The sequence below is a fragment of the Haemaphysalis longicornis genome, unplaced genomic scaffold (assembly GCF_048455015.1).
Source record: "Haemaphysalis longicornis isolate Haplotype H1 unplaced genomic scaffold, Haemaphysalis longicornis Haplotype H1 scaffold_7, whole genome shotgun sequence".
Lineage (NCBI taxonomy): Eukaryota > Metazoa > Arthropoda > Arachnida > Ixodida > Ixodidae > Haemaphysalis > Haemaphysalis longicornis.
Window position 1 is genome coordinate 60,062,852 of NW_027526422.1, and position 14,807 is coordinate 60,077,658.

General features: G+C 45.9%; 1 protein-coding gene across 1 annotated transcript in view; it reads left to right on the forward strand.

The window, feature by feature from the left end:
- Window positions 1–14,807, forward strand: part of Dna2 (DNA replication helicase/nuclease 2) — a 71,473-nt gene that overhangs the window by 30,232 nt on the left and 26,434 nt on the right. The window contains exons 5-10 of the mRNA XM_077677492.1: window positions 1,922–2,168; window positions 3,418–3,500; window positions 5,233–5,524; window positions 6,968–7,221; window positions 8,628–8,822; window positions 10,402–10,692. Coding sequence (XP_077533618.1) covers window positions 1,922–2,168; window positions 3,418–3,500; window positions 5,233–5,524; window positions 6,968–7,221; window positions 8,628–8,822; window positions 10,402–10,692 — 1,362 coding nt within the window. The remainder of the gene's footprint in view (window positions 1–1,921; window positions 2,169–3,417; window positions 3,501–5,232; window positions 5,525–6,967; window positions 7,222–8,627; window positions 8,823–10,401; window positions 10,693–14,807) is intronic.

Here is a 14,807-nt window from a genome sequence, read left to right on the forward strand (position 1 = left end):
ATTTGAAGAGATGTGTGTGTTGAGCCAATAAATTATTACGCAAAGGAACGTCCAGTATATAGAAAAAAATTAAAGCTGTTTCACTCAATGTGAAAGCTGTCGAAAGTGCAAAGCAGTGATTCGCTATAATAAGCTGTAGCGCCGTTATCCTCTCACTGCTACCACCCAACGCATTTCAAATTTCCCGCCTTTGCAGTGCTCATGCCCCCTGCCTGAAACTGCGGCAGCGGCAGTTCTGTTTTTTCGTTGTTGTTTTTTGTGCTTGCTTTTCTTCCCGCACGTCCTAGCGTTGCACTGCCACTTTTTTTTTTTCTCTTGCTGTCGTCAAAACTAACCCAACGAGCGTTCCTAACTAAATGAATGCGGGCGCTGCCGGTTAATTACGTGTATTTTGCCTCAAATGTACCTACAGTTTTCTTTGTTCTAAACAACGGGGAGATGTATGACAAGCGCCAGTGGTTCACAAGTTTCAAATGCTTATGACTATATAAACCGGTTGACTTTCGAAGCCTCTGGGTTGCGCCGCGATGACGGAATGCCATGTGGCTCTTAGAACTTGGGTCCAGCGAGTGAGCTACGATGACAAGGCGAGCCCCTAAAGTTGTCTGCACTTAAAATTGTCTCGTACCCTAATGTTATCATTATGAGCCATTGATGCATTCCGATCGTAGCATTGCTTCAAGTGATAGAAGCAAAAGTGCATCATTTCAATTCAGCTAGAACTATGTATCTAAAATGTGTGCCTAAAATTCAAGTGAAGGATATTTGTTTTGAAAGTGGTGAAAAGTGTTTGCAGGGGCAGTAGTATTTCTTGCCATTAGAGAAGCTTTCTTTGTGCAGAATAACTGTTTTATTTATTTAAAGGGAGAGGTCCAACTTTTCGCAGTGGGGAACATGGTGTGGACCACCAAGAACATGTCTCCTCTGAAAGAAAAACTGGCAATAGAGTAGAGTTTTAATTGTTTAATTGGGTGTTTTATTTTGGCACCACCAGACTGCTTTGCTGGCCAAACCCACTTTCTTGTTCTGGCCAAATATATAAAGTTGGATGTCCCTGATACCTGGCAGTGCTTGCCTGGTGCTTTCGGACCTTACTTACCAGGATTCCTATTTAGAATGTCAGAATTTTAGTTAGCAACAACCATAATGAGCAAGGTGATGCTTGATGAAATGTGAATGAAGCTAGACATGCTGTTTTACAGTGTAGGATATCTCAAAACCTAGCTTACAGAAAATGCTAGTTCTGCTTGGTTCACATGGCACCAAGAATGGAATGGGTAGCGTGAGGTGGTTTTTTTTATGTACTGTCATTTCCTTTAATGTTTACTCTGCTGTATCCATTATCCCACAATCTTTGCTCTTTATCTTTGCCTGTCTGTCTCGAATTCTTTTGGCATTGTTGACAGTATGCAGTCTTTGATTTGAAACCATGCCACAGGAGCCACATGTCATGAAAGTGAAAGTAAAAAAAGCGCACATGATAACTGTGGACTAAGATGGCGCAAATTATTCCAAAGTTTGCATGTTGTTGCCGAGATGTAACTTGAGCTTAGTAGTTTAAACCCTGTTTGCAATTCTCAGAAGCTATGTGCAATCGCAGGTTATTTTCAATACAGAGATCTTATAAACTATTTTTCATACTGCACTTTGAATTTACACAAGCAGCTGTTTCTCAATGTAATGGAAGCCGTAAAATCAAGTGCCATATGCAATCCAAACTAAATTTCATGGGAGAAAAAATGCTGGTAAATTTTTACAAATTGTGTCCGGAAATATGCACAGAAACGTAGTTTTCTGCACATAGGTTGTATTGCCTAGTGATATGCTGACTTTGTACTTTGCCCGTGACAACTTTGTATGGGGCACGGTACTGCATTTACCTTAAAATTATCGGTTGTCTTTTTTTTTTTTTTGAAACTAGGCTCAACGAGAAGCTCAACGTGGGCGACGTGGTCTATATGCACTCCAAGTTCAGTGGGAACTGCACGACTTTGGAAAGTGACGACGGTCTCATTATAGTGCACCCCGACATCCTTGTGAACAGTACAACGATAGTGTCGTCTTTGTTCTGCACCCGCAAGAGTGTACTTGCCACCAAGTTCCGGGACATTGACAGCTCTAATCTCTCTATGCTCATCGGCAGCATAGCACATGAACTGTTTCAAAAGGTGAACAAGGAGCAATCTGTCGTCTTGTGATTTTGCAGAGTTGACTGCACAGTGCTATGATCAGTAGAGAAACCTTGTTGTACATGAAGGAAATCAGGCTGTCGTCTGGCTAGGGAAACTTTCTGATATAACTGTAAGGTTTGAAATGCAGCCCTTGTCGCGAATAGTTCTGAAATGGATAATGGTGACGATGAGTAAGCTGACGAGACTAGCAAAAAAAAAGTAATGATTTTAGGAAGGGACGAAAGGTTGCACTGAAATATTTGGAAGGAGGGTAATAATCAACGTTTGACGAGAATGGGAACAAAAAGTTGGTAACATTTTGAATACACTGGTAGCATTTCAAATGCCTTCGAACTGAACTTTTTTGAACTCCATTGCAAATGTGTTGGCGCTGCGAATGTTCAATGCCATTTAGGTATACATGACGTTGTCAAATACCTTCGAACCAAATTTTCGTCCCTTGATGAGCAGTGTCAAATGTAAGCATTCGAAATTGAGTGCTTGACCGGGATTTTGTACCTCAAAAGAATGAGTTTCTTACAATTAGTATCTGGGCTGCAGGCATGTGTCTCTTGTGTGCCATAGGCGTGCCCAATCTAGACGTGCTGTCGGCTGCTCTAGGTTTTTCTTCCATCCATGTAGATCACACGTTCTCCTGTCTGCCACAGTTTTTAATGAGACTCTTCCCGCACCCTTCCCTTCAGTGATGGGACTCTGGGTAACAGCTGCAAACACAGTTCTGGGTCCTTCCAGTTTAGGAAGCTGCTTTGCCTCATGGTCTGGCCTGTTGCATCTTTTGGGAATTGCATGAAAGCACCTAAGCCCCTGGTATCTGTTTCCCAGTAGCTCTGCTCTTAGTGTTCAGTGCTAAAATCGCCTGCTATCAGCAAGTGGTCCTGCTGTTGCTAGCACTGCCAGGGATCTGTCAATCTTCGAACCTTGCCAAGAACATCTAGGTTTGTGTCGGCTTTTGTAGGGCACCGTGTTGTCTGCTTTTGCTTAGAGCGCAATAATCAACCACTACATTCTGTGCGGGCATACACTAGGCCATCGTGTTGATTTGTGCTGCAGGATGTCCTATCACAAGCTTTGCCATCAGAGGGCACTGGGTCTACAAGTCAATTCCTTGGTATTATTTGCGAGGAAGGATCAATGCATACAAAAAAATTTGGTACATGCAATTCGCTATTTGAAGCCTGTAAAAAAAGAGACGGGACATTTTTAATGCTTGCGCGGTTTTTTGCAGGCACTAGCTGGAAGAGCAAGCAAGGAAGTGATGGTGGAAATTGTGAACACACTCCTCCAGCGGAGTGACATATTGCACGACATGTAAGTAATTGCCCATTACTCTTGTGGTCTAGCGTGCTCATGGTGGATTTTGCTGAGTGATTGCATGTTCTGAGGACTGCATTTTCGGAATTGAGAAAGGCTTTAGAGGTCAGTACCTAGTTTGGGGGGCCTTGCTTTGCTGTGGTAGCTCATTGCTTGCTTTAATGCAGTGAAAAATGCAAACTAAAATGATACCAGCAGCAGGTAGAATCAACAAGTGCCATCTGAAGGCACCATTCAGAAGCCACTCAGATGGCGTAGATTTCTGACGGTGGCTGCGAAAGCTAGCTTCCCTTTTCACTGCCAGCAGGCAGCGGCAAAACTTCAAAATTATTAGGGCAGTCATCTACGTCACTGGGCAAGCTGTCATCTTTACTGTTTGCAGTAGTACTAGCCTATTGTGGGTGTATTTTTGCACCCTCTCTTAGGTAGCACCACTCAACAGGCTTTTCTTGTTTGACACTGAGCCAGTGCTTGGTTTGTGATGCGCTCTTGTTCATCACAAAAAAAGGGAGATGTGACACAAATCCTAGCTTTGTTTCTAAACTATGCATGGTTTATCCCCAAACAACAGCAGACAGCTTCAAAAAGTGTGATCGTTTAGGTCAGGGGTTCTCAAGCATGTTGGTCCCAGGGAACCCTGCTAAGTTCCGTTAAGTGCCAAAGAACCCCTCCCGCCATTTTTCATTCCGTTCATGCTACATTAACGTGCAATAAATTCAAAAGCAAGCAATTTACGCGAATGCGTACGCTAGCGGCACCTATCTCCAAACAGGAGAAATGCGCATGGGGGTAATATAAGACCGAGATTCAAGAGTTTAACCACGTGGCTCGTTTTCGTAGTCTGGCTGGCTACAAGCTGCTGGCGAAATTTATTGCGCAGCTCGCGCGTTTCTGTTATGTGCCGAGATGTGCTTACTGACACTTGGGCATGAGTAATGGAGGTTCCTTAGATCGATCGCACCTCAAGTTCACCATATAAGACTTTGCAACTGCGGAACCAGGGAAAATTTATCAGTGGCTCGCGGAACCCTGAGGAGGGGCCTGCGGAACCCCTAGGTTCCGCGGAACCCACTTTGAGTTTTTCATTTATGCGGTTTTTCATTCTGATTGTAGATATAAAATTTGTTTTTGTGCAAAACGACCATATTCAAATTTATACAGCTTTTTATATTTGATTTTGTGACAGCTTTGTAAAAGAACTGCTGGAGGGATGCAGCTAAACAAGGCACCAGTGAACTGTTCACAAATAAAGAAGTGCAATAAGACTAACATCATTCTATCTGGTCTGTAGCAGAAGTTATGACCGTTTGAAGTTTAAGCCTGGAAAACAAAACCGGTTTTTCTGGTGCCCACTTCCAGACCCAAACTTCAGACGGTTGTAACTGTCGTCAGCTACAATTTCTTGCGGGAATTCGGGACAAGTTCTAACTTTCAGCAGGACTCTGCTGACAGTTTGGACTGTTTGCAGGGGCACTACCATTTGTGGCTTTGGAGACCCTTGTAGGAAGTGTCACTTGCTGCCTTCAGTGGCTTCAAGTGAACACATTTAAAGAAAGGGGCCAAGGAGAATAAGCTGTGCTACTGTAAGATGTCAAAATTCAATATCTTGGGCCATCTTCGTGACATAACTAGTGCCGCGTATAAAGCAGCTCATGTGGTACGCTGAAAGCCAGTGGCAACTAGGGAACTGTAGGTGGTGGCAGCTTCAATTTCTTGCGACTGCACCCAGGTACAGCCTCAAGGCCAACGAAGTCGAGGTGAGAGAGCAGCTGCTGAAGCTCCTGCCCAACATAATGCGGTGGATGGCGGAGTACATGAGCACGCAGCTCTCCACAAACCCAAAGCTTGGCCTGTCAGTGACGGAGGTGCGGGACATCGAGGACAACTACTGGTGCCCCCGCCTCGGGGTCAAGGGCAAAGTGGATGCCACACTGGAGGTCAAGATTCACGACCGACAGAGGCTGCTACCTCTGGAGCTCAAGACTGGGAGGCACACCTTCTCTGCAGAGCACAAGGGGCAGGTGAAATGAGCACGCCCTTGTTTTTTTCTGTAGAGGGGAAGTACGTTTTATCAGAGAATGTGATGTGTGTCAAGCACCAAGCGAAAATTTGTCACTGCTTCTCAATTGTCATTGTTTAGTTTCGTTTCGTTTGTTTGCCAAATTAGGCATTAAAGCAAAATATGCAATGTTAGCCGCCTGACATCAATGTCGTTTTGTATTTGGGATCTATTTTATATGCCAAGAAAATGTTGGGATATCCATATCCCATACAGAGGTTTTGGTCTCTGTGCTTGCAAGTCGCAGTGGTGACTTGGGGTACTCCTGCGGCCGTTTTTTTAATGGTAGCAGAAAGAGCAACTACTTTGACCTTGCTTTTTTCCCCTGAGATTTCAGCTCACATCAAACAACTTTATGTTGTTTGAAGTGGTCTATATCTTTCCACTGCAATGCACTTATGCCACAGGCTTCTTCAGAGCAGTAATGCTAATTGTAGAGATACCTATGCAGTAGTTAAGGCACTGCATCACTGCATGAGTTTGGGAGTTTTCCCAGTTTCAAGATCTTATGGTAAATAGAGGCAATGCACAACACTTGTGTATACAATATTTGCGTGCACAGTAAAGGTAGAAATAAAAGCATAGACTCCTCTGTGGCTTGCCTTATAGCTCTGGTGTGAGTTGGGTTGGGGAAGATCCCATTAAGTGTTTCTGAATCAGTTGTGGCGTCTGCATGGTACTTTGTTGTATGGTTATCTCGAGCGTGTTTTTTACTTGATAAGCCCAGTAGCTATGGAACACACATGGAAAAAAAACTGCTGTTTGGCTCCGGAGTTCCTCACAGTGTATCCGTCCTTGGTCTAGGTGTAGGAATTAATGTTTTCCTTCATCTTCACATAGCATTGCTGAAGAACTTCATTAGCTTCTTGTAAAACCTTGATTTTGAAGCACATATGGCTGAAACATTTTAAATTGAAAGTAATGCACAGAACATGTTTCAGTTGTAGAACGTAAACCCTTTTGGTTATTGGTCAGTGCTTAGCTGGACACATCACTGTATTCTGGAAAAATGAATGTTTTGTTCCAGTGGATCACTGAAGACACCACTCAAAGAATATAAAGGCCTCCAACATTTTTCAGACCATCTCGAAGGCGTATTGGGAAGACTGCAATATGACTTACTGGTGAAGGTTGTCACACGGGTGAGAGGTCATGGACTTCTGTGTATGACAGAAGCTAAGCCAAACAGTCCGATAAACCTCAAAGCTTTAGGCAATGGTTAAGTAGATTTCATTTTCTGCTTGTGCTGGTGATGGCCCTGCCATCGTTGGTGAACATAAACCGTACTGTGCGGATGACGATTCTGCTGTTTGTGGAGAACATGGTTAATCTTAATCGTCTCTGCTACAAGATGCCTAACTTATTCCCACGGCCTCACGGCACCTGGGGATTGCGTTGCCTGCAGGTGATCCTGTACACACTTATGATGGCTGAGCGGCAGGCCACAGATGTGGACGAGGGCCTACTGCTCTACATTCGCGATGGTGTGGACATGCAGAAGGTTGCATCGAGGCATGCGGAGCGCCGAGATTTGGTGCAGAGGCGTAATGAACTGGCAGCCCACCTGGCCAGCACCTCTTGTGCACTGCCTGACCCCTTGGACAGCGAGCGCTTTTGCCCCAAGTGCCCCTACTCCACAACCTGCTCTATCTACAGGAGGTCAGAGCTCTCTCTTTCATCAGTTGTATTGTTTCTTGACATTTTGCCCGTGTGTTTTGTTTACGGCTTGTCGAAATGCTGCGACCATCCGCCACGAAAGCAGGTTTCTTACTTGTAGTTTGGAAGGTGCAATAAGGGCCACATTTCTACACGTGACTCACTATGACATGGACTCCTTAAAACCAGTTTCTGTAAATATTGGTACATGGTAATGTAATGGGGAGATGTCGGGATGAAGGTGTACGTACAAAATGTGAAATGTAGGCAGAGAACACAGTGGCAGCTTGAAGGCATGGTGCCTGCCTAACCAATCTCGGAGTGTTCTCCTCGTTCGCTTCTTCCCGCCAGTTTCCTCTTAGCTCCCCAAGCATGGTAGCATGTATCCACAGAGAGAGAGGTTGGACATACTATCTAGAGGTGGGTATGCTTGGCAGGATAGGTTGCGATATTGCCTGAACTTCTAGCGAAAAACTGCTCAAGTTCTGTGAGCATGCAAGATTTGATATTGATCTACAAAGAAATTGTCCAAGGGCACCATATCTAAAGTAGCACTGCAAATCTTGCGGAAGCAGCCCCCCACCCAACCCGTGTCGCTGCTGTGGACCCCGGCCCACACTGGCATAGTCGGTAATGAGGCGGCCCACCATCAAGCTCGAGCACTGACCACCCGAGCAGGCCTCTCTCTTCCGCCTAACAACGGTGTCCCGGCGGCTTCTCGGTATGCACTTCTAACATATCGAGAAGTAGCCCAGCACTACCGACTCCTTCGCAGGCACTATCCCCCACTGCACCCGTCGCTATAGCACGCTGATGCCAACATGTGGCGCATCCTGCAAACTCACTGCTTCCCCCCCAGAACCACGCTCACACACACGCACCCACACAAGTTTCTAACACCACACTGCCCTCATTGCCACCAACGTGATACCCACTTTCATTCGCTGTGTGAGTGTCCACACGACCCATTTCCCTCCTACCCCACGCCCCACCGCTGGGAACAGGCCTTGGGGAGCTCGGACCTGGCGGTTCAGGAAACTCTAACCGCACAGGCCCTTGCGGTCGCTGAAGCCGTATAGACTTCGGCCATCCCTCCCCCCCTAAATCTCAGTTGTAAATTAAAGTCTCTCTCTCTCTCTCTCTCTCTCTCTCTCTCTCTCTCTCTCTCTCTCTCTCTCTCTCTCTCTCTCTCTCTCTCTCTCCCCACACACACAGGCTTCCCATAACTTTATCCAGTGGTTCTTTGCATCATAGATTTTAGCTGGGCTGCTATATTTTAAAACCAAGAATTATGTATGCAATATGGAAGTATGACTGTGTGTGCTTTGAAGTAGATGATGCGCATGAACATGCTTCTCCAGTGCCTCTTGTGTAGTGGTCTTTCTGACGTTTTTGTTTACTTACTTCAGAAGCCCATCAAGTGAAGAAACTAAGCTGGAGGCGGGGACACAGCCAGAGCCGAAGTTTGTGGAGGAGAGTGTGAAGCACTTGACAAGCGAGCACATGCAGTATTTCATGGAGTGGTGTGCAATGTTGGACACAGAGATGCAGCATGCGAAGCATGATCTCCAAGACTGCTTCTGGGTCGAAGACGCTGTAAAGAGGTGAGTGGCCTTAGTCTTCATCTGCACGCAAATCTCATTGTCAGCTACATTCTAGTAGCATGTGGTGTTGAGCTAGCTGGTTCCTCTAGCAGATGAACTCAAGCACTGCAGTTGGGCACCGGGGATGTACGTTATCGCCTGTCAGTTCAATCTGCCTGTCATCTTTGTTTTGATGTGCTAGGTGAAGCTATGCAACTGTTGTATTCAGTGGCTATTTGCTAGCTCTTGTAGCAGTGCTCTTTGAATGTTTTTCTTTTGAAGTTCAAGTGAAAACCTGCCACTGTGGATTTTTGTTGTCAATAGTGAATAGCAAAATTTAGTGACTCTTAATTTCTGCACCAACAGATGTCACTTTGGACATTTGCTGCTGAAATTAATGCATTCGCGATAAGTGCTGGCACCATCATCGTATGACCTGTTCGCTGTCATCATCCTATTGGCCAGCCTTGTGTGGTGAAGGAAAAAGCACTGAACCCTGTGTTCCGGCTAGGGCCAGGCCTGGTACTGCACGCGAGGTTCTCAGCTGTAACATGCACCCTTAGCCACCATGTGACTGGGACGACACCACAGCCACGGTACCGCACCATGTGCCACCACCAGGCATACAATTGCTTGTAAGACTAGCAACTTCATTTTTGCTACTGTATGCACTCGTGACTTGTCCTTGTAAAAATGCGTGTTGCCACAACCTCAGCGTCGTGAATCCGTTTCTCCCACATTTTGAGTGTGCAAGTTTGGATCGTTGGCTAACCAGCCAACAACCACCCCAATACTCTCGAGAACTGCAGGCCTGAGTTGTGATTTGTTTCCGCCTGGTACTTTTGTATATAGTAATCTCTTTATACAGTTGTACTCCCAGCGTACGGAAGTGTGATGCTGGTGAAGTGATTTGCTAGGGCGACTCCTAAATTCCCGTGAGCTGCGATGCGTTCCGTAGCGCGTGCCTAAAAAGAAACACAAAACAAAAGGAGCACGCCTTCGGTTGCTACGCATTCTATAGCATGTGCCTCAGAAATAAAACAAAAGGAAGCGCGCCCATTGGCTGTCACATGTTCTATGCCTCAGAAGTAAAACTGAAAAAGGGCACATGGCTCATAAATAAATACAAGGGGGCATGAGCGTCGCAGGAAATTGTCTTGAGGGGGGCAAACCCGTTGCATTGTGGGTTGAGAAGGCAGGGGAAGGGGGAAATAGTTCTTGTATGGCTTGGGGGGGGGCAAGTCTTCCTTTTGCACCCCTGTACGGATCCCTATGCAAGGGGCATGCAGGTATGCGCAAAGCCTTGTGGAACAGCTTCTGGGTTAACTGGTCGTATTTCAAGAATGGCGCAAGCTAACCCTTGTACTTTAGCTTCCTGTGCTTCTCTTGCCCGGAGGCACAGCAGTCACCGGGGAGCCAGGTTTCCCTGCACCTTGCGGCATTCAGTCGGGCTCTCGTTGGTTTCCAATTAGACAGTAATGCTTCCACATTCACAACTCACAAAAAGTGCTTAAACGTCTAGCATTTTAGAACTCCTCTTTCAGTTTGTCACGTGTATCTGTCTTCTCTTTGTTCCTTTCTATTCCCTCTGTCCCTGTAGGGAAAGCAAAGGCCTCTGCTTCAGCGACATGCAGCTTGTGAAGAGCCAGGGAAAGAGCGCTCTCGACGCACGTGGCCAGGCCGTGTTTCAGCACACGTTCCGGAGAAAGATGCACCACGAGCACCCTGCAGACGCGCGTTCTTCCGCTTCGGGAAGCTTCACGAGATGCGCTGGCCTTGCCGTCGGGGATCGGGTCGCCATCAGCGAACAAGGTAGCCTGACCTGCGTTGCCCTGGCCCTAGGGTCGGTGGCTGCTGTGGCCGACGACGAAGTGACCCTGCATCTAGAGAGGCAAGTCTGGTGCATCCACAGAACTTGTATTGTAAAACTTGTCGGAGAAACACAACGGTTGGAACAAGAGTCTTAAAGTTCTTTTTAGTAAGAAAGTGCTACCAACGGCCTAGCAAACTGAATTTCACCTCTGTTTGTATGAAGCATCTTCTGAGCTAGTAAAAAAAGGGAAAAAATGCTGCCAGGGCCAGCCTCAAACCTGCGTCCTTGGTTGCAAAGCCAGCACCTCACTGACTATGCCGCGCCTAATGTTTCTTCTTAAACAAAGGGCTGCTTACTACAGGTGCTGCCACCTGATTTTGTGTGCAATGGTGCCTGCTTGCATATGTGCAAAACAAATATTGCAGTGAAGAGAGATTCCTTGCACCAGACCTATGACAGCACACAGGGCACATACCGTACTTACCCGATTCTAACGCGCCCCCGATTTTCCTGGCAAAAAAAAAAAAAAAGAAAAAACTTGCACCTCCGATTGTAACACGCACGGGACTTTGTGACCCAGACAAACGAATGCGAGAGAAACGGGCGATTTATTTCCCAAAGTAATCTCAGTCCTCGTCACTCTCCGCTGACCACAACTGCTCGTCCTCGGTGCCGTCAAGCGCATTCACGATGCCACACTTTTGAACGAATGTTCAACCATGGTGGATGGGATCGGGGCCCACGCCTCGCACGCCCATCCCGCGAGCTTCTCCAGAGGCGCACGCTTCAGCCGACCGCTCGTTTAGAACACGTGAGAGCTGCTGCTGCCATTGCTATTATCAAGCGCGCAAGTGGAACGATTTGACGATTTGTGAGAATGCCGATAGAAAAGCCTAGGCGCCTATGCTTCCTGCATCCGAAAAGTCGTTGCTAAAAGGTTTGGCGCCATCTTCAGATGGCGATGGGTGGGGTGAAATTTCCGCTGTTTCAGCAGTTTCAGTTTCGTATCCGATTCTAACGCACATGCGATTTTTCGAGCTATTCTTCCGGAAAAAAAGTGCGCGTTAGAATCGGGTAAATACGGTATCTGCATAAGAGATTGATTGAAAAGCATACCGGTATCATTAAGGACATTCACACTGAGACCGATACCCACATATAGATGCATGGCACATGCCCATGCACAAAGGCCATTGTGACTGCGAAGCAGTCAGTTAGCTACCAGTCGTAATGGCAACCTTCCAATGCCTGAGTTGGTGCAAGAAAATGACTGATTTGATCTAAGAAAATAAGCTTTCTTACTTACAATTGGTTATGGTTGGCTCAGCCAAACCGACGAATTTTACAGCGAAGCTTTGTATATTTTGGTGTCCTCATACAAGGTGCATTAACAGAAGTCGCATTAACAATGAATCGCTTGCGCTTGTACCAGGGCCGTTGCACTTGCTGGGGTGGAACTGCTGCGTCATGCTGCGCAGAAACGGCAATTTGCATGATTATTGTCCATTGAGAGCATACGATGCCAAATTTAGCCGAGTCTTGTCGTCGTCCGGGCAACGCTGAGCGCTGGCTACACAATAGACGCAGCGCCATCCACGCCGCATACATAGCCACGGCAGTTCGGTGCGCTCATGGTTCCCTCATGGCTGATCAACGAGAAGTCGAGCTTCCAAAATCAACTGTCGTCTCTCAAAGCTCTACCTGCAAGTTCACAAGAGCTTATAAGCAAAGGTCTGGCTGCCAAAATGGAGAGTGGCAATATTTTGCTGGGGGATGTGAACTTTAAACTGCCCTATGTGCTTGAGCGAATCAAAACAGTTGACTTGGCTCTTCAGTCTATGAAGGCGAACTGAATCCTTGTTAAAGTGGTGTTTGTGTGCAGATCTCATTACGTGGCTGTGTTATGTTTTTGTGTTTAGCGGCAAGGTGCTGCAAGCCAATTGCCACCTGCGGTTCTTTTGGCACTGGTGTTTACTCTTGCACATTGTCGTAGTGATCTAAGGGGTGTTGCAGTGAAGTGCAATAGTTAAGTACACATAAAGCTTTTCCCCCATTATGTTGTGCTTTCCATCTGTTTTCAACTGAAATTATTAGCCTATCTAAGGCAACTACTGTTTCTAGTATCTGCCATTTTATTTTTATTTCATGAAGTTGAGCAAAAAAATTTTCGATTTATTGCGCTCCTTCTGAATAATTCTGGCCAATTCTATTTTTCATGCAGTTTTTGGATTAGTTGCTATTAAAAGTGTGCTCAACCGCATTATTTAAGGGTTACTATATCGACCTGTAGTATTTACCGTACTTGCCCGATTCTAACGTGCACCCGATTTTCCAGGCAAAAAACCAAAAAAACTTGCACCTCCGATTGTAACGCACATGGAACTTTGTGAGCAAGAAAAACGAATGCGAGAGAAACGGGCGATTTAGTTCCTGAAGTAATCTCACCCATCTCGCTCCTCGTCGCTCTCTGAGAGCTTCTTGTCGCCTTCCGCTGACCGTGACATCTCGTCCTCGGTGCCATCAAGCGCGTTCGCGATGCCACACTTCTGAACGAACGTTTAACCATGGTCGATGGGATCGTGGCCCACGCCTCGCACACCCATCTCGCGAGCTTCTCCAGAGGCGCACACTTCAGCGAACCGCTCATTATGAACGCGTGGGAGCCGCTCATAAGCCGTGGAACCGGCGCACCTTCGTTGCCGCTGCTCCCATTGCTGTTATCAAGCGCGCAAGTGGAATAATTTGATGATTTGCGTGAACGCCGATAGAAAAGCCTAGACGCCTGGATCTGAAAAATTGTTGCTAAAAGCTTTGGCGCCATCGTGAGATGGCGATGGCGATGGGTGGGACGAAATTTCAGCAGTTTCGGTTTCGTATCCGATTCTAACGCGTATATGCGATTTTTCGGCCTGTTTTTCCGGAAAAAAAGTGCGCATTAGAATCGAGTAATTACGGTATTTTCTGTTTGGCATGATGTGCAACAGTCTTACTCCGAGAGTGAAAGCAATATTCGTTCTTCTTTAGAAGAGGCAATCACGGGCAAATTTGCAGTTTGCGGTTATAAGAAAAAACAGCACCGCAATTTTCTTAGCATCAGGTATGTCATATAGATATTTACACCTACCTATACACATAGATTTTTATACAGATATTATTGTATGAAACTCTATGCCTACACATGCTTTTGTTGTATGCAACATTACATTTGCTGAATTTTCACCCGATAAGTGTGTGGTAATGCAGTGAGATGCTAGTCTGAGCTCGGCAGCGCTTTTCACCAAACATGAAAAATAGAGTGTAGATTAGGAGAAGAAACATGCGATTTGGCGAACTACTGCGCTACCGGTGCATATTTTAGCCCAGGAGACTATTCACTCCACCTTTCGTTTTTAACATTTATGCTCTGTCTTCGAGCCACAGGGTGAATTATTTTCCATGCAACGGCTCCGCGTCACAGAAGTTTGTGTAGTAGATGACGCAAGAGTTTTTGCGAGCCGTTGCACGGCGGCGGCGCCATCGCAAGAATGCAGGGAATTCCTCTTCACTTTCACAGTAGTAATAATAAATACCATTTATTTATGTAAATAAATATTTGCTTGTTTGTATTTTTATATAATTTTATAATTATTGGTTTGTTTGTTGGTTAGTTTTTAAATTATCCATGGAGAAGCTTTAGTTGTCACTGACCACCTCGTGGCGTCGAGACAATCGCAAGTCTTCAGGGGATTCCCCTTTCGTAACCCCGTTTTTGCTTCATTTTTGGCAGCTCGTTTGAACCACTCTGTGTTCTAGTTCACTCTAGTTCAGCTGGATAACTAGAAAGTATGCTCAATCGAAATTTTTAAACAAATGTGTTTTGTTTCGTGTACTCCTTGGGCTGCGCCCGACTTCGCTCTCCATCCTTCACAGAGTGGAAAGGCACCGAATTTTGTAACGCCAGTGCATTTAAGCCCCCACGCAGATTGCACCTCCATTCAAAGCAGGCACAGATGCAGTGACATTTCCTCATTCAGAAAAAAAGCACTTTGCATGTGCTGAATGGTACATTTGACTTGTTAATTTGACCCTCGTAGCAACGCTAAGCTGTGGTTAAATTCCTGAAAATCAATGACTTTGGTCGAACTACATTGCGTTATGCCCTAACAGGACTCTTTAATACAGTTAAGCGAAGTGATTGAATCAAATAAATTGAG